The sequence below is a fragment of the Garra rufa genome, chromosome 17, assembly GCF_049309525.1.
Source record: "Garra rufa chromosome 17, GarRuf1.0, whole genome shotgun sequence".
NCBI lineage: Eukaryota > Metazoa > Chordata > Actinopteri > Cypriniformes > Cyprinidae > Garra > Garra rufa.
The window spans coordinates 25,039,158-25,063,719 of NC_133377.1; the positions used below are offsets into that span (position 1 = coordinate 25,039,158).

At 35.8% G+C, this 24,562-nt stretch overlaps 1 protein-coding gene across 30 annotated transcripts in view; it reads left to right on the forward strand.

The window, feature by feature from the left end:
• Positions 1-845: 845 nt before the first annotated feature.
• Positions 846-24,562, forward strand: part of clasp2 (cytoplasmic linker associated protein 2) — a 69,395-nt gene continuing 45,678 nt past the window's right edge. For 25 of the 30 annotated variants that reach the window (XM_073821386.1, XM_073821361.1, XM_073821362.1 and 22 more), the window contains exons 1-7: positions 846-1,671; positions 4,343-4,421; positions 8,738-8,841; positions 9,145-9,236; positions 11,155-11,230; positions 12,793-12,890; positions 21,637-21,707. In XM_073821386.1, coding sequence (XP_073677487.1) covers positions 1,474-1,671; positions 4,343-4,421; positions 8,738-8,841; positions 9,145-9,236; positions 11,155-11,230; positions 12,793-12,890; positions 21,637-21,707 — 718 coding nt within the window. In that variant the 5' untranslated portion in view covers positions 846-1,473. Of the gene's footprint in view, positions 1,672-4,342; positions 4,422-8,737; positions 8,842-9,144; positions 9,237-11,154; positions 11,231-12,792; positions 12,891-18,896; positions 19,063-21,636; positions 21,708-23,764; positions 23,874-24,562 lie in introns of those variants that run through there. The other 5 variants (XM_073821380.1, XM_073821381.1, XM_073821382.1 and 2 more) reach the window with 3 other exon arrangements.

The window sequence follows — 24,562 nt, forward strand, 5'->3', positions numbered from 1 at the left end:
TGGAATAACCAGAATACATTAAAAATGTATTATTAGTAGTAATAATAATCATGTATTTACTAAATGTGACCCTGCCTGGACCACAAAACCTGTCATCATTCAATTAAATACATCATGAATTCAATTACACCATCAGTTGAATAAATAAGCTTTGTATTGATGTATGGTTTGTTAGGATATAACAATATTTGGCCGAGATACAGCTATATGAAAATCTGTAATCTGAGAGTGCAAAATAAAAATGAATAAATAAAAAAAAAAAAAAAATACTGAGAAAATCTCCTTTAAAGTTGTCCAAATGAAGTTCTTAGCGCATTTTACTAATCAAAAACATATTTTGACATATTTACGGTAGGAAATGTACATAATATCTTTATAGAACATGATCTTTAACTAATATCCTAATGATTTTTGGCAAAAACAAAAAACAAAAAAACAAATCGGTAATTTTGACTACAATGTATTTTTGGCTATTGCTACAAATATACCCCTGCTACTTAAGACTAGTTTTGTGGTCCTTGTCACAAATGGTAATGTTTACAATAATAATAACAATTACTAATATGTTTAAAGTAACAATAAAATGGGAAGTAATAATAATAATAATAATAATAATTATTATTATTATTATTATTATTATTATTATTAAAAGATGTATAGTGTCATTCCTGACACTACATAATAAACATGTATGTTGTGTCTGTTCTGATACGGTCACACAGTACAGCCTCTGATGAATAATAAATTGTAAACAAATGAGCATATTTTCAATCAGGCATCATGCTGGACATCTGTGCGGCGTTGAAGGACCTCAAGGCCTCGGCCCAATCACTCTTCCTAGGAATCGTTTGCTATTCAGCACTCCAGTATTGCGGCTACTGGCGGTGTAGTAGTCGTGATCGAGTCGTGAGCTCAGAAGGCAGCTGTCAAACAGCGGATTATTTTTGGATTAAGTGTAAACAGGAGAGCTGTAAGAACAGCGGCTGCTCATCCATTCACCTCCCCGAGCGGCGTGAAGCGGGCTTTTCTGAAATGGAGGACAGGAGGGAAGAGAGCCCCGGCGGCAGGCCCCAGGATATTCGACCATAAGGGTTAAAGCTAGCACTGTTAGCCGAGACTGCCTGCAGTCGGTCGTGTACATTTCCAGTGTTTTTATACGCGCCTCGCAGCGGATCTCTTTTACTTCGCTTTGCGTTTGTGATCGTGCACACTTTGGTATTTAGCTGGAAACTCTCTTTTTTTTTGTTCGGGGGATCAAACATTTCGTTCCTGGGAAACTTTGACAAAGTTGTTTATTTTCCGCGAATGCACTAAACAACAGACTTAAACCACTCGCGGAGTGTCTTTAAAGCCAGTATTTGACTTCCTCTTTGTACACATTTCAGTTTCTCGTGTCGTTTACGCGACTCTGACAGTCACTCTGTCGTTGTTATTGTTTCGCCGCAACCTGAGGACTAACCACAAAGCGTCCAGATGGAGGAAAGTGACAACATGGACTATTTTTACCAGCAGGTTTTGCAGAAGGACGTGACCCGACGGCTGCAGGTCGGCCCGGAGCTCATAGACTACCTGAGCGACCCGCAGAGGTCCTGGGATGTTGTGCAAGACAAACCCCGCCTGGATAAAACCATAGATGAGCTGACAGGATGGGTCAATTCCAGCAATTACAAGGTACATGGCGTGTGACCTCCTTTGGGGGGTCTATATTTAAATGAGGTGTCATAAAAGGTGTGTTATAAGCCGTTTGGCACGTATGTTATGAAGGTTGCCTGCATTGTTGTGGAGGGACAGTCTTGTGCCAAACCCAACAGTTTATTTTTATAAAATATGTCATTGCTTTTAAATCACTAATTGCATCAGGTTTATGTGCTTGTGCATACATTTCTGTCAAACTGGGAGAAAAATACCAAACTAATTGTATTTATGAGAAGCTATCTATGTTTTTAGGTGAAAAGTGTATAAATAGTACATTAAATCAATGTGCATACATGACATAATCATTTGTGTCTAGAAGAGAGTGGTTGGCTGGTGGGGGGTGTTGTGAGGATGGGGGAGGGTCACATGGGCTATTGTTCTGTTACACTGGGGCTGTCACTGTATTTTATATGAATAATCCATTTACATGCCTTTTTTGTCTTATTTTGTGCTATTTGTCTTTGAAGATGCTTGCTAGTCATGTTTAAATGGCCTGTGGATGCAAGCAGAAGCTTTTATGCTGGCTCATGCTGCTGCTAATGTTCAAGGCTGAGGCAAAAATGGTCACTTCTGCAAACTGTGACACTGAAACGGGAAGCATGGAAAGAAACCTGATTGAGTATTGATGTTTTAAAAGCAGCTTCAGACATTCATCTGTGTTTTATCTTCAGCTGGTAGTTGTGGTCTTCAGGGACTGATGTTAATGGACGGCTATGACATCAGACTCATTGAGGTTTGGATTTTAGAAATGATGAGGGTGATTCATGAATTGGAGACACAGCTGCAGACTTCTACAAATGTATGCGGTTTGATAAATGCAGGGTGTCAAATTCTTTGGCCTATTGGTTGAAGATCTGGTAGACCGTTTTCATCTCTCCACTGAAGTGTTTTTGTAAATTATTTATTTTTATTTCTTTATTTTTAAAAACTTTATATACACAGTCATTTAAAGGCTCTGGGTCAGTGAGAATAAAAAAATAATAATACTTTATTCAACAAGTATACATTAAATTGATCAAAAGTGACAGCAAAGACATTTATAATGTTTGTTTGAATATTTTAAATCAAAGAATCCTGAAAACATTTAGCAGCATAACTGTCTTAAAATGGAAAATAAATTCAAATTGAAATGTTTCTTGAGCAGCAAATCAGCATATTAGAATGATTTCTGAAAGATCTTGTGATCCTGAAGACTGGAGAAATGGCAGCTGAAAATTCAGTTCAATATAAAAATTAAAAAAATAAGAAACTTTTTTAAAGGTAGTAACATTTCACAGTATTACTGTTTTCACTGTATTTTTAATCACATAATTGCTGCCTTGGTGAACGTAGATTTATTTTAAGAACATTAAGATAAAATTGTGCCGACCCCAGCCCTCAAATATTTTATATATAGAGAGAAAAATGTTATTTATATATTCAATATTTATATATAAAATAAATGATATAAATATAAATGTTTACATGTAAATATTTTCAAAATATATACACGTGTGTGTATTTATTAATACATTATAAATAAACACAGCACACATACTAATATTATGTAAACAAAAACTTTTTTGAATGCGATTAATTATTTTAAAGCACTTTTAATAAATATATATATTTTTAAAATGTAATTATTTTTCAATTAATGTATAAAATATATATTTAAAAATATTTTATTAATATCAATATTATATTTATTTTGTATATTTAAATGCAACACTTTGTCGATTTTCTTTGATTATTAAGAGAGATTATTAATAAATTACATTTTATTAAAATAAAAAAGTGTTTATAATATTTTGCTATCTTATCTCATAAATGCTGCAGTGTTGAGTGTAGAGACTTTTTTTTTTTTAATTGTTTAAAATGTTACTCACCCCATACTATTTTAAGGTAAGATATTAAGGCTCTCACTTAATAATTTTCTCTCTAAAGTATCTGTAATAGAGGTACCGTTTTAGCTAGGAATAGGTGGAGAAGCAATGCTTTATATAGATTTAAAAGCTGACAAAGCTCAGTGAGAATTATCATCTAAGAATGGACTTGATTTACACACATAGTTTTCTCCAGAAGTCACACAAGAGATGAAACCAGAAATGCTTGCTGATTGTATTAACTTGAAGAAATGTGTTTAATCCCTAAAGTGTAGCTAAACTCATTGCTAAGTGTGCAGTTGAACGCTGTCCAATTAAAACCCATTTAAACAATTTCCAAATTGAAATGCCCAGGTGCTTTCCATTTTTGCCTTTCAGGTGCACCCTCTTTGTTGTCCTTACTCGGGACTCTCTCTGGCTGCTTTGCCTAAAATAGGTCATAACTGGAGCTTATGGGATGTAGTGAATATTTGATTGTTTCTCTGGAATGTGAACTTCCATCCTGCACTGCCAAGAAACACACTGCAGCGATCCCACCGCAGTCCTCAAATATAGTCCGTCTCACAATCTCTTATTTTCATTCACCCACTCACACACAGTAACAATAGTCCTTCTTAAAGACATGGTGCACACCAACAGAAAGCTCTGTAACAGATACTGTATCCGATACTGAATAAGCAGAGTCATGTGTTTGAAAATGCTGTCCTTTACTTTGCCTGTGGGAGAGGAAGAGTGAGGTTTGACGTTTTCAGCTGATTTGTCTCTTTCTTGTTTGGTGTCAGGTTGCATTGATGGGGATCGATATCGTCAGCGCATTTGTGGATCGGATGACTGATCGCTTCAGAGGTTATCTTGGTACAGGTAAGCAATGTGCACCCGCTTGTTGCTTGTTCCACTGAAGTCACAGCTTCAATACAGCGGCGTTAGCTAAAGATCTTCTCCTTTGCATAATCAGCAGTAAGGGGAATGCCATGATGACTGGCCATGTATATGACACAATCCACAGGCTCGGTGCTTGTCTCTCAGCTGTTTGAGCCCCACCTCCTGTTACTACGGGAACGGGTTGTTATGATTATAACAGATGACCCCCCTCACTCATCATACCTCATTCATCTGAAAACATGGAACAAACAGAGTATAGAGAAAGGAATGAGATGACTTCACACAAAGAGTCTGTTTGAGTCTGCATGGTGTACAACTATGTAGAAAGATGAAAAAAAAAAAAAAAAAGTTTCTGGGGCTGTAGCACTGCTACATGAAATGGTCTGTCATTGGTTGGCCGAACAGATTGTACCATTGGATGAGCCTGTGTTACTGCTTTTTGAATGCTCAAAAACATCTAAATGACCCTGGAATACAAAACCAGTCATAAGAATATTTTTTTGAAAATTGAGATTTATACATCATCTGAAAGCTGAATAAATAAGCTATCCATTGATGTATGACCTTAGAAGTTGTCCAAATGAACTTCTTAGCAATGCAAATTACTAATAAAAAATTAAGTTTTGATTTATTTACAGTAGAAAACGTACCAAATATCTTCATGGAACATGATCTTTACTTAATATCCTAATGATATTTGGCATTAAAGAAAAATTGATAATTTTGACCCAGACAGTGTATTGATGGCTATTCCTACAGATATACCTTTGCTACTTGTGACTGGTTTTGTGGTCCAGGGTCACATATTTGGGGGGAAAATGGTTCGTGTTTGGTTTATGGTTGTATTTGCATATTGTTTTCTGGAATAGGAAAATTGCAATTTATACAACAGTTCATTCTGGTCCTCGAATCTGATTGGATGAGAGCCTTTTCCAGTGGTGTGATATTCTAGTGATAACAGAGTTCCAACTGTTTCACCGTTTGTATCACTCTGCTTGTAGTATTTCTCACAGTGAGTGTCATTATAGACATCCAAATCCACTATAATTTCATAAAGAATACTGTTTTATGTCCTGGAATGTAGCTAGTTTTAAAGGGATGGTTCGGAGTAGAATTGACTTCATTGCTATGCACTCCGAAGCCCATCTAAATACCCCATCCGAAGTTTTTTTTTACCTTAGTCAAACATTTATGGAGATATTAGAGTTTTTCGAATTGCTTGTTACAGGAGTGAATGGTACATGTGATGTATCTCGTAAATTGCACCACTAAACGTGCAAGTAATCTTACCAAACTTGTACAGTGGTGTAAATAGGGTATGTACTCACAAAACGCTGCATCAGAACATTTGTAAGTCCACATGAGTGTTTTAAAAACACGTTTTACCCGAGAACTACTAGTCTCAGAAACAACAAGTCGACATCACTTCCCTGGCTTGAAAAAAGCACGTAAAAGTCCTCCTACTACATCTGTGTGCATGTCAACTTGTAGGAGGACTTTTACGTGCTTTTTTCAAACCAGGGAAGTGACGTCGACGTGTCGCCATTTGTAGTTTTTGAGACTAGTAGGGATCGGCTAAAACGTGTTTTTAAAACACTCATGGTGGACTTACAAATGTTCCGATGCAGCGTTTTGTGAGTACATAACCTATTTACACTACTGCACAAGTTTGGTAAGATTACTTGTAGGGCTGGGCGATAAAACGATAACGATATATATCGCGATAGACAAGAGATCGATATCAATAAAAAATGTGTTCGATAAAACGTTCGATATTTTGTATTCTTCGTCGGCCGCCCAGCCCCCCTTTAACGTCCAGTTAATTTTATTTTCAATATAGCGCCAGATCACAATAGAAGTTAAGATTATCTTTCCTACAGAACGGGCCCTTGTTGTTGTATTAAACAAACTAAATAGCCTTATGTTATTTATCTTATTTACACGACGGCATGTGATTTCTGTCTCTACATGATCGCGCGTTTACAATGTCTCCTCACAGACGGGATCGCGGACTCCATTCATAAAAACGGACTTTACTATAGGGCGGAATGCCGCGGAATTCGTCGAATTTTGGACCAATAAATCAAAAGTTGGTCTGTTAATTAATTCAGATCGCGATATGGACTACTGTCTGTGAAAACTTAAATGCAAAAAGACCGTTTCAATATGAATCCTGCATGTTCCGTTTGCCTCTGTATGTTATGTATGAATGGAGGAGACGCGTTTTATTTTCACTACACGCATACTGCACACGTGACGCTCCCGCTAATTTTTGGCCTTTGCATCTCACATGAACAGACAAACTCCAATACATCTCCAAAGCTGCTGTGAGTGTCACTTTTTGTCAATTTTACCGTTTCATTAGTGAAACTAGCATCATTCATACTGTATTACACACTGAAACTTCACGGCAACCTGTCAAAATAAAAGTGCGGTTTAACGTGTAACAAAACAATATTAGTCTTGTATTACTTTGTACAGTATAATGTAGGTGTTTATATGTTCACATTTAAATAATTTACATAAAACAATATATATGATAAAAAAATTATATAAAAAAGAGTCACCACTTAATTGTTAAAAAAAATACTATTATTATTAAACCTTTTTTTAACTGAATATAATTTTTCTATGTATTAATTTTAACAGTAAAGCTCCTTTTATTTTTATTTTAAAAAATAAATCAGTGATTTTGCTTTCATTTGATTATCAGAAAAATGAAAACAAGAATTTCTGAAAAAAAGCAAAAGATTGTAGGGCCCTATTGTTCAAAATGTTGAAAGGTTTGGACTTTTTTCACTGAAATAAATGTTTTCGTTATTACACAAAGTATAGGCTAAAGTACCGGGAAAGAAGTAACGTTGGCTACTGGCAACCAGCAATCTGTGCTGCAATAAATATTATCAGCCAAGTACTTTGCAACAACCTCTGACCTGTGGTCAAGCCGTACTTCTGGCCCATACATTAGCTTGACCATTCACTTCATCGACAATGAATGGGGTTTGAATTGAGGATTAAAAGATAATTAAGTGTATATTGTGACTTTAGACTTATGTTTACATTTTAATTATTTAAGTTTTCCAGGGTTGTTGAGATTTATGTCTTAATAAATGAGGGGATTATGATCAGAGGAAGGTTTAAGTTTAAAATAAAAATGTTTGAATGTAATATATTTTTCTCCTGGTCCTTATTTTAAATGGGTCATAAAAAAAAATCAATAATTATCGATATCGACCGATATGAAACACTGATATCGTGATATAGTTTTCAGCCATATCGCCCAGCCCTAATTACTTGCACGTTTAGTGGTGCAATTTACGAGATACATCACATGTACCATTCACTCCTGTAACAAGCAATTCGAAAAACTCTAATATCTCCATAAATGTTTGACTAAGGTAAAAAAAAAACTTCGGATGGGGTATTTAGATGGGCTTCGGAGTGCATAGCAATGAAGTCAATTCTACTCCGAACCATCCCTTTAAGCCAACAAATTCCCTGAGCAGCGCTGTCATTGATAATCAACCTTAACAGATGAAATGATAGTACAACAAAGATATCGCTTTCCTCAGCAGGCATTCAGACAAATTTTTTATTGTGAATATGAGTTTGAGCTGAAGAATGAATGCTGTATCAGATGCAAGTAATCACACTCACTTAGTCCATCTCTGTCTACATAATACAGTAAGCTTTTAAGACAGTAATACAATAAGCTTTCAATGAAGCAACTCAACATTCCTACGTTACTAGTTCTAAAGTGACATTTTTGAATTAGTAATGGAGGATTAGTAACGGATTTGGGCTCAGCTGTTAAACTGTCAAACTGTCTGAGATTTGAATCTGTGGCGGAAGGAAGTAGTTCTGCACAAAAAAGGGTTTTTAAAGACACTCCATTGTCTCTTTTTCGTTTACACACTTGTGCCGTCGAACTGTTGTATAAACGCAATATCACACTTGTAGCTGCGAAATGGCTGTATGTCAGCACGCAGTGACTACCTACGGTCGTCGGTCTGTGAATCACAGCCATATCGCACTGCTAAATATAAATAATAAATATTACAATGGCAATATTTTATATTATGTATTTATTTATAATAATAAAGATTATTGTTTAGTATTATTAGCAGTAGTATTAGCATATTATAGTGATATATTGATGTAATTGCAAAAAATGGGGCCATAAAAACAAATACAGAAAACTTTTCTTTAAAATTTTTTTTTTTTTTTTTAAAGTGTGCAGCCCTGCATTTTTAGATTGCCTTGTAAACCTTTCTTTTGCTTTTTCCCCCACTCAGTGGTGCCTGCATTAGTTGACCGTTTGGGTGATGCAAAGGATCAGGTTCGAGAACAGGCACAAGCACTCATTTTGAAGCTGATGGAACAGGCGGCAACTCCCATGGTGAGCTAACTATACAGCGGATGGGCAGTTCAATTTGAAATGATCATCACACCCATTCATTCTGACAAAAAAAATCGTAAAGCTCATGGATTTTTTGTGTATAAGAGCTGCTGGGTGAATAGAACCACATTTAATCCCATTTGCTAGTTACTACTGCCAGTGATTCATCATTTCCTTCATAGCTCTTTCTCTCTCTCTCTCTCTCTCTCTCTCTCTCTCTCTCTCTCTCTCTCTCTCTCTGCTTTTGCAGTAATGGATATGCAATGAACCATTTATTCTGTTTCTTTTTCTCTGTTTGTGTAGTATGTTTGGGAGAGGCTGTTTCCTGGCTTCAAACATAAAAACTTCCGCAGTAGAGAGGGACTCTGCTTGTGCTTGGTTGCCACGCTAAATGCGTAAGTCCTTCAGACAATCCCATACATTCTCACTTTGTAAACAAACCCACATTTTTACTGGAAATCTTGTCCAACAGAGGGCACTGGTTTTCCATATCACAGTATTTTGATGCAATCATATCCCTTTGGTTTGTCACCAGTAGGAGTGAATTCTGTTCGTTCAGCATCTGTTTTGACATCTAAATTCACTGATGTTTAGATGTAATCTACAGACATTGACACACACAAGTTCCTTGTCTGTTACACATTGTAAACAAACTTGGCCGACTGAGGTAATCCTCTTACCTGCCTGTAAGGATACCAGGAAGGTCAGATTAACAGACATTCACATTAAAGCACTACATAAACACTCATATACAAACAAAACTAGTTTCTCAGTAACATTACTCCTCACTGTTGACACAAAAGAGCTGTCACATAAACTATAAAGTCTTATACTACATTGTTATTATAATAATAACATGTCATGTATAGTATAGTTTGCTTTAATTACAAAACAGATTTGAAATTGCAGTTGTTTGGGTGTTGTATTACACTATGAGGTAGTTCATCCTGAAATTAAAAAGTCTGTCATTGTTTACTCAACCTCATGTCGTTCCAAACCAGTTGGACTTACTTTGTAAAAGTCTTTTTTTGTCTATACACTGTAAGTCAGTGGGGTTCAGTGCTCATTGGCAACAGTTGAAACATTTCTCTAAATAATTATTTTTTTTTAAATACAAAATAAGCTTATGTTTCCAACTGTGTATATATACAGTTGAGGTCAAAAGTTTACAGAATCTGCTAAATGTTAATTATTTTACCAAAATAAGAGGGATCATACAAACTGCATGTTTTTTTTTATTTAGTACTGACCTGACATTTACATATAGTTCACAAGAGAAAATAATAGTTTAATTTGTAAATGACCATGTTAAAAAGTTTACATACACTTGATTCTTAATACTGTGTTACCTGAATGATCCACAGCTGTTTTTTTTTTTGTTTAGTGATAGTTGTTGATGAGTCCCTTGTTTGTCCTGAACAGATAGACTGCCTGCTGTTCTTCAGAAAAATATTTTAGGTCCCACAAATTCTTTGGTTTTTCAGCATTTTTGTGTATTTAAACACTTTCCAACAATGACTGTACGATTTTGAGATCCATCTTTTCACACTGAAGACAACTGAGAGACTCATATGCAACTCTTACAGAAGGTTCAAACGCTCACGGATGCTCCAGAAAGAAAAACGATGCCTTAAGAGCTGGGGGTGAAAACATTTGAGCCGAATGAAGATGTGTAAATTTTTCTTTTTTGGTCTACATATCATAGATACCCTGATCTTCAAATTCAAAAAGTTTTCTTAATGCATTGTTTTTCCTTCTGAAGCATCAGTGAGTGTTTGAACCTTCTGTAATAGTTGCACAGTAAGTCCCTCAGTTGTCCTCAGTGTGAAAAGAAGGATCTCAAAATCATACAGTCATTTTAGAAAAGAGTTCAAATACACAAATGCTGAAAAACCCCAAAAATTGTGGGACTTAAAAAGATTTTTCTGAACAGCAGGCAGTTTAACTGTTCAGAACAAACGAGGGACTCACATTACAACTAAACAGAAAAAAAAAACACAGCTGTGGATTATTTAGGTAACAGTATTAAGAATCAAGCGTATGTAAACTTTTGAACCAGGTCCTTTTTATAAATTAAACTATTATTTTCTCTTGTGTACTATATGTAAACATCTTTTATGTGAATATCTGTTATCTTATTTAGGTCAGCACTAAAAAAAAGCATGCATTTTGTATGATCCCTCTTATTTTGGTATAATAATTTACATTTTGCAGATTTTTGCAAGGTGTATGTATAATTGACCTGCTGTGAACTGTGTAGTCCAAGTTGACTCACACTCAGTATTTCTTTGTTTCTCTCTCTCTCTCTCTTAGTTATGGCGCTCAGCCCTTGAGTTTGAGTAAATTTGTTCCACATCTCTGTTCACTAACAGGAGACCAAAACCCCCAGGTATGAGTCTGTGTATGTATGTAATCCTCTCGGAATGTGTGTGAAAATAAAGTGAGTTGGGTGCTCTCTCTCTCTCTCTCTCTCTCTCTCTCTCTCTCTCTCTCTCTCTCTCTCTCTCTCTCTCTCTCTCTCTCTCTCTCTCTCTCTCTCTCTCTCTCTCTCTCTCTCTCTCTCTCTCTCTCTCTCTCTCTCTCTCTCTCTCTCTCTCTCTCTCTCTCTCTCTCTCTCTCTCTCTGTGTGTGGGAGGGAGGGAGGGAGGGAGGGAGGGAGGGAGTCCAAGCTAATGTTAGGTTTCTAGACATGTACAGCTGAGTTCAAGCTCCCGCTGGGTGAATGGACCACTCACAGAGAAAGAGCATTAGATTTGGAGGCTGAGATGGAACAAATGAGAAAATAAGAGAGATCTTTTAGAGGTTTGAAAAGTAAAACCTAGAAAAATTAGCTAATCAATTTCAGTCGTTTCACTCTTTTTACAGGAAATCAATATGTTCAGCAAGGATGCATTAGGTCAAAATTGACAGTAAAGGCATCTATAATATTGCAAAAGATTTGTGTTTCAAACAAGTGCTGTTAGTCTGAATTTTTAACAATATGTAAAATGTTTCTTAAGCTCCAAATCATAATATTAGCATGATTTCTGAACGATAATATGACAATGAAGACTAGAGCAATGGCTGCTGAAAATTTTAGCTTTGCCATCATAGAAATAAATATCACTTTAAAAATAAATGTTGTAAATGAAAGATTATTAAAGTATGTTTTAAAAGAAAATGTTGTTTAAACATGTATAATGTCTAAAAGTGTCTGTTTAATTTAATGTGTTACTTGCCATTTCTTAAATTATTTGTGAAATTTGCTAGCAATTTCCAAGTGAATATTGTCAGTGTATTTAAATTGTAATAAAATTTATAAATATTCCTGTTTTTGATCAAATTAATGTGACCACAAAACCAGCCATAAGGGTAAATTTTTCGAGATTGAGATTTATGTATCATCTGAAGGCTGAATAAATAAGCTTTCCATGGATGTATGATTTGTTGTGATAGGAATATCTCTAATCTGAGGGTGCAAAACAATCCAAATATAGCGAAAGTTGTCCAAATGAAGTTCTTAGCAATGCATGTTACTTATCAAAATTTAAGTTTTGGTATATTTACGGTAGGAAATTTTACAAAATATCTTCATGGAACTTCATGGAATCAGACTTTATCAGTCTTTATCCTAATGATTTTTGACAAAAAAAAAAAAAGATAATTCTGACCCATACAATAGATTTTTGGCTATTCCAAATATAGCCATGCTACTTAAGACTGGTTTTGTGGTCCAGAGTCACAAATCTGCCTTAGTGCGCAAAAGAGACTTTCAAAACTTAAAAAAATATTACTGACCTCAAACTTTTGAATAGTAGTGTATGGAAAATCAGCATTCACATAGACAGCAGTTTAATCGGCTGCTGTCACTCATGTCACTGCATGTTTCCAAGTCACCAAGTGTGACTGGGACTATAACAAGATCGACCTATAGCTGTTTTTTTTGTTAAGGGTGTGTTTTGTTTTCCACAGGTACGGGAGGCAGCTATGACGTCCCTAGTGGAGGTGTATCGGCATGTGGGGGAGAGAGTGAGAGTAGACCTCAGCAAGAGAGATTTACCATCTGCACGGTTAGTATGATATAAGTTTTATCAATTTAATGACACTGTGCTAAGCCAACAAGCATCATTCCGTCTCAAACCCAGTCACGTGTTATACCCACACTACAGTTTCAGGAATGGCATAATTACTCCGTGAGTCAGTTTTAATGACTTAGATCTACCAGAATGTTTGTGTGCGTTGTGGGCGTAGAGTGATTTATTATAAAGAATTGTACAAATAAGAGTACATTCACATGGAACAGACACACCTATATTTAAAAGAGTCTTTTGCGTGTGGTGATTGTGTATAAGTTAGGAGTGCTGCACATTTGGGGCTATTATTAAATACCAGTGGTTATTTTATTCTAGGTATGACTATTAAATAAATAGTTCACCCAAATATGAAAAATGTGCTTAATATTTACTCACCTTAGTGCTATCCAAGATGTAGATGAGTTTTTATTTTCATTAGAACAGATTTTGATCAATTTAGCATTACAGCACTTGCTCATCGGTAGATTCTCTGCAGTGAATAGGTGCTGTAAGTAACTACAGTAATCCACATGACTCCAGCAGTGTTGGGGAAAGTTACTTTTAAAAGTAATGCTTTACGATATTGCGTTACTTCCTAAAAAGTAACTAATTACGTTACTTTTTATGGAAAGTAATGCGTTACATTACTTTTGCGTTACTTTTTAAATCTGGGCAGGGCTTGCTTGTTTGTTTTTACTATAAAAAGTTAGATTTTTAGCAAATGTAAAAGCCCTTTCACACTAAAATATGAAATCAATAAGCCAAAGGCTGAAAGAAAAGTAAAGTCGTGTCTTAGGGAAGTCCAACACTCTTCAGCAGTGAGAAAAATAAAGCACAAATGTTAGTTAATATAAAGTAAGTTTTGCTTATTAGTATGGTTGAATTGGTTCAATAAAGGTCAGCGGCAAAGACATTGGTTAATAAAATGGGATTAAATACAAGGGAGACAAAAAGTAACTCCAACATTTTCTTGTAAATAAAAGTAATGCGTTACTTTGCTAGTTACTTGAGAAAAGTAATCTGATTACGTTACTCGTGTTACTTGTACTTGTTACTTGTTAAGCCCAATACTGGACTCAAGTAAATAAATTAACATTGTGTGAAGGGAAAAGCTGCACGTTTGTAAGAAACAAATGTACCATTAGAAGTTTTTTACTTTAAACCGTTGATTCTGGCCAAAATACTCGTTCTAATCCATAATAATGCTTCCTCCAGTCAGAATCCACTGGGATATTTGGATATTTTTGGACACTTGTGAATGGTGCTGTATCTGTTTAGTTTATTTCCTGTATCATTAGATGTGACTTTTTCCCTGAACAATGCAATATTATGGACAGTGGATTTTTTAGCCAGTATTTTAGCCTGAAGCAACACTTTGAAGGCCTTAGTAGTGAATTTGTTTATTGCAAACACACAGCTTTTTGCTTTACAAGATGTATTGGAGTCACTTGGATTACTTGTGGATTGAGTTTTTAATCAACTTTTTGGACCCTCTTTCTGACGGCACCCTTTCGCTACAGAGGATCCATTGATGAGCAAGTGATGTAATGCTGAATTTCTCAAAATCTTTTCCAATGAAGAAACAAATTCATCAATGTCTTAGGTGGCCTAAGGGTTTTCAGCAATTTTTCATTTTTGGGTGAACTATTCCATTAAATATGACAGCGTATCATGTGTATGTATCATTTAGCTCTTTTATATTTTGAACATATTTGTTTAGGTTTATAACATTTTTGAACAATTACACAACAAAACTGATTTTATTTAAATCCACAAATCAAAGAGGAAACAGCATTATTTACTCTTTTTATTCATTGTAACATGGATTATTGGGGTAAAAGGGTAATAATTCACTTTACAGGTGAAATTTGAATTGATATATCTTCACTAGACTACATTAATAGATTAGTTTGCATGATCTTTTTGTAGGAACTATGAAGATATTGATTAACTTTCCACACAGAAGCAATTGAATTTATTGCTTGACCATTTTCTCTTGAGATTAGCCTTTTGAATGAATAGAAAACCAAAGAGCACTAAAACGGCATTAGATTATTAAAGAACTCTATTTGTTAGTCTGTCATTGCAGTTCTATGGACTATTTCAGTACATGCACTATTACTGTCTGGTCGTTCAAAGGCGTTTTTTTGTGATACATGTGCTGTATACATTCCAAGAAATTAACCAATGGGTTTCCAGTTATAGAATGATGACAGTCTATTTACATTGTTTAAAAAAGGTTTCGTGGTAATCCGATTAAAATCTTGCAGGCTGACATCAGTGTGCGCTGTTGATCTGTGATAAATTGAGTTTTTGAAGACTCTGTCTAATACTCCTGCATTCCTCTCTGTCTGATGTAAGATCCTTAAGGCGCTTGGACAGCCTCCATTGGCTGCATCTTGAACATTTCATGATCAGTTTTCTAATGCCAGTGGATGATGGTGAATCAAGGTTTTTTTTTTTCTGTACATAATGGATTCATTTCTGAAGCATTCTGTTTTGTTGTGTTTTTTTCCTCTTATGGTTTCATGGTCCTAGATTTTGGCACTTTTGCACTGTGTTAATTCTTCAAGGAATCAGATTTAAAGTTTAGAGTGATTCATGTTTGGTGTAGTCCAGATGTTTCAATACAAACTGAGCTATTTAGGGTCTAGAATGACCATCATGATCCACCTGGTTTCCATAGCTATGTGTCAGATTGTCTGGTGTGTGACATGCTTATGACTCTGACACATCATCATTTCAAACAATAATGCTGGTCAAGAGCTCAAAAGTGCATGTGTCTGCCTGTGTGGAAGATATGTTAAGTATATTTGATTTGTGCATTTTGCTGCTTTTTCTAAGGGTGCATCATATTAAATTTCTGTCTGATAGACCAAATGAACCACATTATTTTTAACATTTATGTTTGTTTTAAATAAAGTTTATATATGCACACATTTTATATATTTCTTAATGTGTTTTTATAAAAAATAGTGTATACTATAACAAATATATTTTAGTAATATTTAGCAAAAATGTCAAAAGAAATAAAATAAAAATCAACAACCACATCTCTAAAAAGTCATTTTAAATACTAACTTAAATCCTCCTGTAGAACTGTTACTACATTAATTTGAACCAATTTAACAGCAATTTTTTTTTTTTTTACATTTAACAAAATTAAACTTAAGGCACTATGAAATGTTTTTTTTTTCCCCCTCAAATTTTTTTTTTTCCAAATGCAGTGTTTTCCATTTAATTATTTTCTCAATTCCATTTTAATAAGCAAAATCAATTTTGTTAATTATTTATTTTCAGAAATACGTGTGTATTTACTAGGGTTGTCAGTTTAACATGTTAATAAATTGGTTATGAAAAAATTACGTGATTTTAAAATATTTTAACACAGTTAATGCACTGGCCCTGCCCCCAGACCTGTACATCATCTTAGATTTCGTTTAGTTGATCGTTGACAAATAACGCCATAAATGCAGTTAAAGGTTGTATCAGCGATTTCTAGGCTGAAAAACAAAGTGTCAATTTCAGCTGACCTTTCATCACGATCCGCTCGTTGCCTGCCCCATAAATTGTCTGTGAAAAAACCGCGTCTCTCTGGTCGCTGATTGGTTGGAACAATGTTTGTTTATGTGTGGAAAGGTTGGTAGTGCCGATTGTTTTTTTGGCATATCTCGGACCCTAGGCTGACCAGAGAGACGCGTTTTTTTCACAGACAATTTATGGGGCAGGCAGCGAGCGGATCGTGAAGAAAGGTCAGCTGAAATTGACACTTTATTTTTAGGCTAGAAATCGCTGATACAACCTTTAAGATATTGGTGCAAAAAATGCCCCTGTAGGTGTTTTGTTTCATATATTATATACATCACGCAATATCACGAGGGCAGCAAGAGCGAGATGACGCAAGTGCTGATTTTGTCCCATTCTATCACAAGCTTAAATGTGATTTTATACAACAGTTCAGTAAACAAGAAGTTGATATCGTGTTATATTTTAAACATTTGTGTTTTTGCTAAATTTTGCAGAGAACATGTTACATTTGAAGCCATAGCAGAATTGTTGTGCGTCTTAGAGCAACACAACCATGTTTTAGTTCTGAATGAATCTGCGTTTTAAATGAATTGTGTGAACCAGTGATTCAAAGCTCCATTCATAAAGTGAGCCATTTACTTCATTCCAAAATGAATCAGCCGTTTGAATGAATTGAATGACTCAAAGACATATACCGCAACCTGCTGGCAGATTTAGATTCTTATTTATAGTATCATTTCATTAAAAATTCATATAAATTATTATAAATAAAAACATTTAAAGGGATAGTTCACCCCAAAAAAAATGTAATTCAGTCATTTACTTAACCTCATGTCATTTCAAACATTTCTTCTGTGGAACATAAAAGAAGATATTTTGAAGACTAAGCTGTTTTGGTTACCAGTGACCTTCATTGTATGAACTGAAAATACTGACATCCTTCTCAAATTATCTTCTTTTATGTTCTATAGTTTACATTAGGCCGTTGAGGTGTAAATGTTTATGTGTAATAAACTTTGTTGAACCAAATAAAATGTTTCTTTCTGCTATAAATTGTAATGTCTACTTGATACTTTCTCATTTAACACAAAATAGCTTTTGTGGGTATTTTCAGTCAAATTTATTTGTTGCGAAACATCTAATTAATTAGATTACAAACTTTTATTGACTGACAGCCCTAGTATATACATTTCTAGTAGCACTATCATTACACTAAGTTGTATATTCCCTTTGATGGGTTGCTGTGAAGACCCTTAGTTTCTGTTTGTATATAATATGACAATAGCTTTTCTCAAAAGAAATGGTAAAATGCTCATGAAGCGACTCTCGGAATAGTTCTAGAGATCATGTTTGTGTTTGCCTGTCTCATATAGAGACAGCAGAGGCTGGAAACACAGCGAGCATCATGCGCGCTTCAGTATGTGTGTAGTAAACAAAACGTTGCGTCTGCGCCATTCATTCACATAGAGGCACGCAGAACATGCAGAATTTGTTTAAATAGTATTTTTTCAGCTAAATATTCACAGACACTAGCCCATATCGCATTTTTCTTTAAGTGCAAACTACATTTGATTTATTAGTCCAAAATTTGGCAAATACCACGACTTTTCTCGTGATGCAGTACATTCCATTTTTATGATGGGATTGCAAGATTCCGTCCATATTTTCCACAATTTCTATTGTATAAAGCACTATGTTATTAAAGGCGACTACTTGAATATCAGAGCTACATGATATATTTAGTTAAATCGGTATGAAAATGTAATATAATTATTTACCATTTATCAACAAAGCTAGAATTTTATTATCGGTGGATCCCTATTAAATAAAAAATTTTGAGAAATATATATTCGCAATATTGATTTTAAAAAAACATCTAATATCGCCCAATAACGAATGTTGTATAACAAATGTACATAATTTAGTAGAGACTATTTGAGTTCACACTTTTCTTTTTATTCCGCATATATAATTTTGTAAGTGTCCGATGTTGTTTGTGTCTTACACTTTGCCTTTGGAATCATGTTGCATCACGTCACATTGATCTGATCTGATCTGATCTGATCCCCCACACTCGAGGGTGGGCACACAAGCCCGAAAATCACTCTAAGCTACTGTACATACAAATACAGTAATTCAGTGTCTGCTCTGCCCCCATCTGACCAAGAGATAACAGCTACAAGAAAGGACATGCATATCGTTGACATGAATACAGTTTGAAAGGACAGGGCCGCAAGCTTGAGGCCGTGTCAGTCAAAACAGGAAGGAAGGAGAGCGAGAGGGCAATCTGAACTGACTGAACCAAGCCAAGACGCGGGGGGCAGCAATGAGGAGAGAGGGAATGCGAGTGGCGCATGTGTGTGTGTGTGTGTGTGTGTGCCCGTGTCTAGAAGGGGGAGGGGTGGGAGCCCTGTCTCTGAGCTCCACAGCTTTAGCCCCTCCAATTGGTGTGTGTTCCAGACAGGAGGTTATGTAAAGGGGAATAGAATCCTTGTGCTGTCTATCTCCCCCCCACACATACACACACACACACAAACTGGTGGGCAGTTTCTTAGTTTTCAGCAGCGCATATGCAGACGCACAGCAGTCGAGTCTTTTCATCGCTTCTCTGCCACATATGAAGGGCAGTATGTCTGAGCAGGTGGGTGGGACCTCGCATGCCGTCCCTCTGTACCCTTTTCTCTTTCTTTCTCTCGTCGCATGTTCTCTTTCTTCTCGTTGTCAGCTGTTCATTCACTTTCTCTGTTTATTTGCATTTTAGTCTGCGTGTCATAGAATAGAAAGAGCGGAGATGCTAAATCGCCTGCGTTTATAGGGATTTATGATCTGTCTGTGTGCGCATGTTTCTGCACGTGTGAGAACATGCCAGATTCGTCTGCACTGCAAGCACTGTGTTAAGCACACATGCAAAATCTAACATGTGGTCTTGAATGTGCATGCATGTTGCTTGTTAAATGTTAGAAAGTCAATGTTTGTGCATAATTTCAGGTTATTATTTCACAGTTGCTGGTCTAGCGCACATACCAAACATCATTTAGTCTCATGTAGGGTCTAAGCATCATTCTTAACATTTGTGTACCTGGACTTTAGCATTCGATCTGCTATACATTGAGCCGGTGAGGGACAGTAATTGGGCTGCAGTGTCTTGTTAATTGTTCGTTGTGCTGAAAATAGTCTTAGCAGGCAGTTTGAGGATAGTAATTAAGTGATGACTTTTAAGTGCATGCTGCAGATGTGCTGTGTTTTAAATTTGGTGTTTTTTGTAATGCACTCATTTGTTATAGTGGTTATCATCACTGTGCTTGTGGTTCATCTGTGTGGTCTTATGTTAGCTTTTGTATCTTAGTTATGGTTGAAAATTTTTTCTCACTTGAAGGAAACAAATGAAAGGCCTTTAAAGCTACTTGGTTAAAACATGTTCTCTGAGTGACGCTGGTTGGGCTTTGACAGCGGTGCATGAATGTGCAGACTTGTCTGTATCTGTTTCTGTTTGAATCAGAAGCAGCGTTATTGTAATGGACAGATTAAAGCCTTTGGTGCAGTTGCCACAGTTTTATTCTGTTTGAAGTCTGCAAGATGTGTTTTACTTTAGAAAGCCTTTTTGTTATGCAGTGCAAGAGAAAGAGAAATGCGTTTATTGCATTGTCATTGCACTATACTGTCCCATTAGGGTCGGTGATATTACAAAAAATAAAAGAAATCTCAGTATTTTTGAGGCCTTTTATTGATATTCAGTATGAACACCATTGTTCAAACGTTTATGGTTGGAAAGATATTTTTTAGTGGTATTTTGAGTCTCATTCAGTAAAGTAACCGGAATATTATTATAAGTTAAAATATTTAGTTTTAATATATTTTAATTGTATTTTTTTCTTGTTATGATCCTTCAGAAATCATTCTAATATGCTGATTTTGTTCTCAAGTAACATATCTTATTATTATCAATGTTGAAAACAGTTGTGTTGCTTAATATTTTTTATATATACATACATATCCTACTGACCCCAAGGTTTTGAACTGCAGTGAATCTTCCCACTCAGAAGAACCATAATTTCAACTAAAGTAATAAATAAAAAGTAGTATTTACCTACATATTTTATTACTAAAACATTTTATTTCCTGAAACACGTATACTCAATTTATCTTTTTGAGTGATGCCATGATTTAAATATATAAATCTAAATTTTACATTTAAAATTGACAGTTGGACTGACTAAAGCATCTTTAACATTTGCATACTTCTATGACAAAAAAGGCTAAATCAAAGCACATTAAAAACATAAAGTTCACTGTTACTTAGTTGTATATTGCCAACTAAACCATTGTGTATTTGATATTTCCCATATTTACACTTTGTAATACTTTTTTGATTGTTCTTAAGACGGCAAAATGTCTAAAATATTCACATTGAAGTCCTCATGAAATCAAACTTTTTTTTACACTTTTAGTATGACTACGTTAGCCATAATGTTATCTATAAGCTGGTGTATTTTAAAACAATGGCAAAATTTGCATTTACAAGATATAAGCATTTAAAACTTACAGTCTCTAACTTCCACCAATATGGTTAAATGATATTGATTGCATCACCCTGCACTTCAGCTTTTCATCAAACTTTGTCCAATCAAATGCTCTCTAGAATCCCAAAGCATCCCACCCCTTACACTATAAGTAGACGCTGAAGCTGTGGCAGAAATCAGTCACTTGTTCACAGAATTAGTATTTTCTATACATGAATGGCACACAGTGCACTATATAGGGGATAGGGAACAATTCAAACAGTGTAAATATGCTTTTCATTGTGGCAAAAGAAGTCTGGTCACATTGTTCCCATCTAGAGACACGATAGCACAAAGCGGATCATATGAATGAATTGGCGCAGCCGCAGACCACAAAATGTATCAAACCCATTTGAATTTTACACAGATATGGATGAGATTGTGGCTATCATACGCTGTCATATGCGTCTTTACTGAGCTCAACGGCTCTGGCCCAAGCTGTGATACAAACAAAATACTATTGGATATATTAAAAAAGGGGGCGGGGCTGCTGGATATGTCTCGTCCTTTCTTCCTGTTTCAGTTGAAATTACGTCAACACATAGAATAACTTGTGTTTCAAAGCATTTCAGTGGACCTTTAAAGTTATATGCTGTTTTAAGATTGTGCTTTATTTTAATATTAATCTTTAATCATTACTGTTCTTTGTGTTTCAGGTTACAGACCATTTTGAGCCGTTTTGATGAAGTACTGAATTCAGGCAACATGGCTCTCAGCCTGAGTCAAGGTAAGTTAGCAAACTATGTTAGTAAACTAGCTAAATCCTGTTTACAACACGTGTCTCTATTGGCTTCAGTTACAATGCTAATATTAGTCTTTGTCAGTGTCTTTGACCACAGTTCTGAACATAAGCCTTTGACATCTGAGCCCCAGAATGCTGCTTTCATCTAAATGCTAATCCTCATGTTTTTCATTAGCTTTAGCATTACTAGAGGGTTAACATCAGCATAAAGTGATTGGCTGTGTCTAAATACTGGCTTTCTGTTTGCCTCTTCGGTCTCCAGTGAGTTAGATTTAATATGAGTGCTGGAATCTAAATAGGGGAGATGGTGTCAGACTTCCACGGTCTTGGAAATCTCCATGATGTGTTTGGCATATGTCATATGATGGAAGAGCTGGATCTCCAGGCAGATCCCACTGTGCTGCTCTTTTCAAGCTGGTTGTGGTGTAGAGTTGTTGTGGTATAGTAATGCGTTTTACAAGCTATAGCATGGTTGCTTTTTTCTTGGTTGCAGCTGTTGACTTTATGGGGGGTAAACGTGTTTATCCATGTGTTTATGGGTTCAGTGATATCTTTGACTTGAGTGGAGAGGACAAGTAGGATTTCAGATTAGAAAACAGTTCTTGCTAGAAATTAGGGTTGTGACGATGAGGAAATTTCCCCACCGGTTAATCGGCACGTGACAACACCGGTAATACCGGTATCACCGTGGCGGTGGGGATTTGCTCTTTTTTCTGCTTTTAAATAGCTTATAAATGCGTGCGTATTATACTTTCACTTTCAGTTTTGCGGGAATTGGCAATTCGGCGTCAATTGTTTTAATGGACGACAACGAAACTACAAAAAAAAAAAAAAAAAAACTTTGAACCCAAAATATTGCCAAACAGGTGCTTTTGGACACTAAATCGTCCGCCATTCTCTTTCTGTAAATTCGACTCCTCGCACAGATAATTAACACGGCCAATTCACCATCAGCAATCACACGTATCCAAGCACTACAAGAGAATCCCTTTAAATAGCCAAGCAGTCTTACCTTCATCATCATCTCTTGTTTTCAGCATCCCTCTCCCTGGGCAGGGGGAGTGCCCCGTGCTCGGCCAAACATGCTTAACTTTTACGCTGTTTATTATATGTAAGCGCGAACTCCTCACGTGATAAATGAAATATGACGCATTGTAGCTATGTTCAGTTTTTAATTATATTGCATGCTCTCGTCTTAAGTAAATTATTTAGAATAATAATTTCCATTCAATTCAAATAAATATTTAATAAAAAAACGAATACTTAAAAAAAAAAAAAAAAAAAAAAAAAAGTGGAGACGGTGTCACGGTGGAAAAGTGATGTCACCGGTGTTGCGTCTTAAAACCGGTAACACCGTCAACACCGTCTATCGTGGCAAGCCTACTAGAAATGCATTTTTACCATATTGAAAAGTTTTTTGTGCAAATTTCTAATGTGCCACTCTCTCATGAACGCACGTGCAATAGTTTAAACATGGATATTTTTCTTACACAAATACATGGATTTGCTTCAGACACTCAAATTTATATGTCCAAGGTCAAGCAATATAATTAATTGCTTTAAAACACAAAGCACTATAATAAAATCTCAACTTCAAGTGCTAATTTGCTTCTACTTATTTATGTGAATACAACTCCAAACCAGACCCATTGCCTGTAATCTGGAAAACAGATTTAGGACTGTTCCTCTGCTGCTAATGCCCATTAAATGAATAAAATCAGATTTCTATTGCTTTTAAAGACCATACACATTTCAACAATGTCTCTTCAAACGTATTGATGAACTTCCAAAAGTGTTAAACTGATTGTTTTACTTGGCCTTGTGCCTTGAGATGATTCTTGCCAGAATTCAGTATAAGAACAGGAAGGGGGTCGATTGCCATGCAGCCAACTTCCTCGCTAGTCATTTTTTAAAATCTGGCAGAAGACAAAGTAAACGACATTCAAAGAGTTTTTTTCCTACCCGTTGGCTTTGCCAACGGAGCCGCTGTAAGGAGAGGGTTAGAGAGAGAGAGCTGAGAGCTGTGCCTGTCACGGCATTACTCTGACACAGCGTGACAGAGAGAGAGAGAAGGACGAGAGAAGGAGAGAGTGAAAGAGCTGCCTCTTCTCAGAAGCATTAAAGCCATGTCTGTGGGTGACGATGGAGATGGTGAGTGTGTTTATATATGTAGTAGTATAGAAATTACTGTAAGCTGTGGGGTTGTTTGTATACATGAGGTTTACGGTATGCATTGTCCTCTGTTTATTTAAATCTTTTTGAAAAAATGAGGACAATGCAGCGTAATTGTCCAGTAGATACTCCCTCATGTTGCTAATTTGCATGTCTTTCAATTTATAATTTGCACCTCTGTTAAAATGAGTGTACCTACTTGTCCTTAAAGTCCATACAATGGCGTTTAATCACAATTTATTGCATTATATGTCTCTGTGATATACTAGTAATATTAGTTTCTGCGTCAGTGGGTTTTGTCCCTTGGGAGTTCAAGTGTGACCCGGTTTCTAGGGCATTTTGTTGCCTCGGCTACCCATTATTAGACTCTTCAGCTCTTGTCCTGGAAATTGAAGTGCTCTATGAGATGCTGTGTGTCCGTTGACTATAAATGAAGCGTTAAAGCTTTTGAGTACTTATGTTGGATGTCCGTTTTGGTGGGCTTACTGCACAGGCTGCTTTCTTGCTGTTTGTTTTTCAGGTTAAATGGCTTCGCTTCTTCTCTCCGTAATCCCGATAACCAGATTAAATAGCCAGTTTAGTTACGGATTGACCAGGGAGGACTTAGACATCAACACTCAATTGTCCATCCTCCAATAAGCAATATGTTGTTAATGGCAGTTAGACTG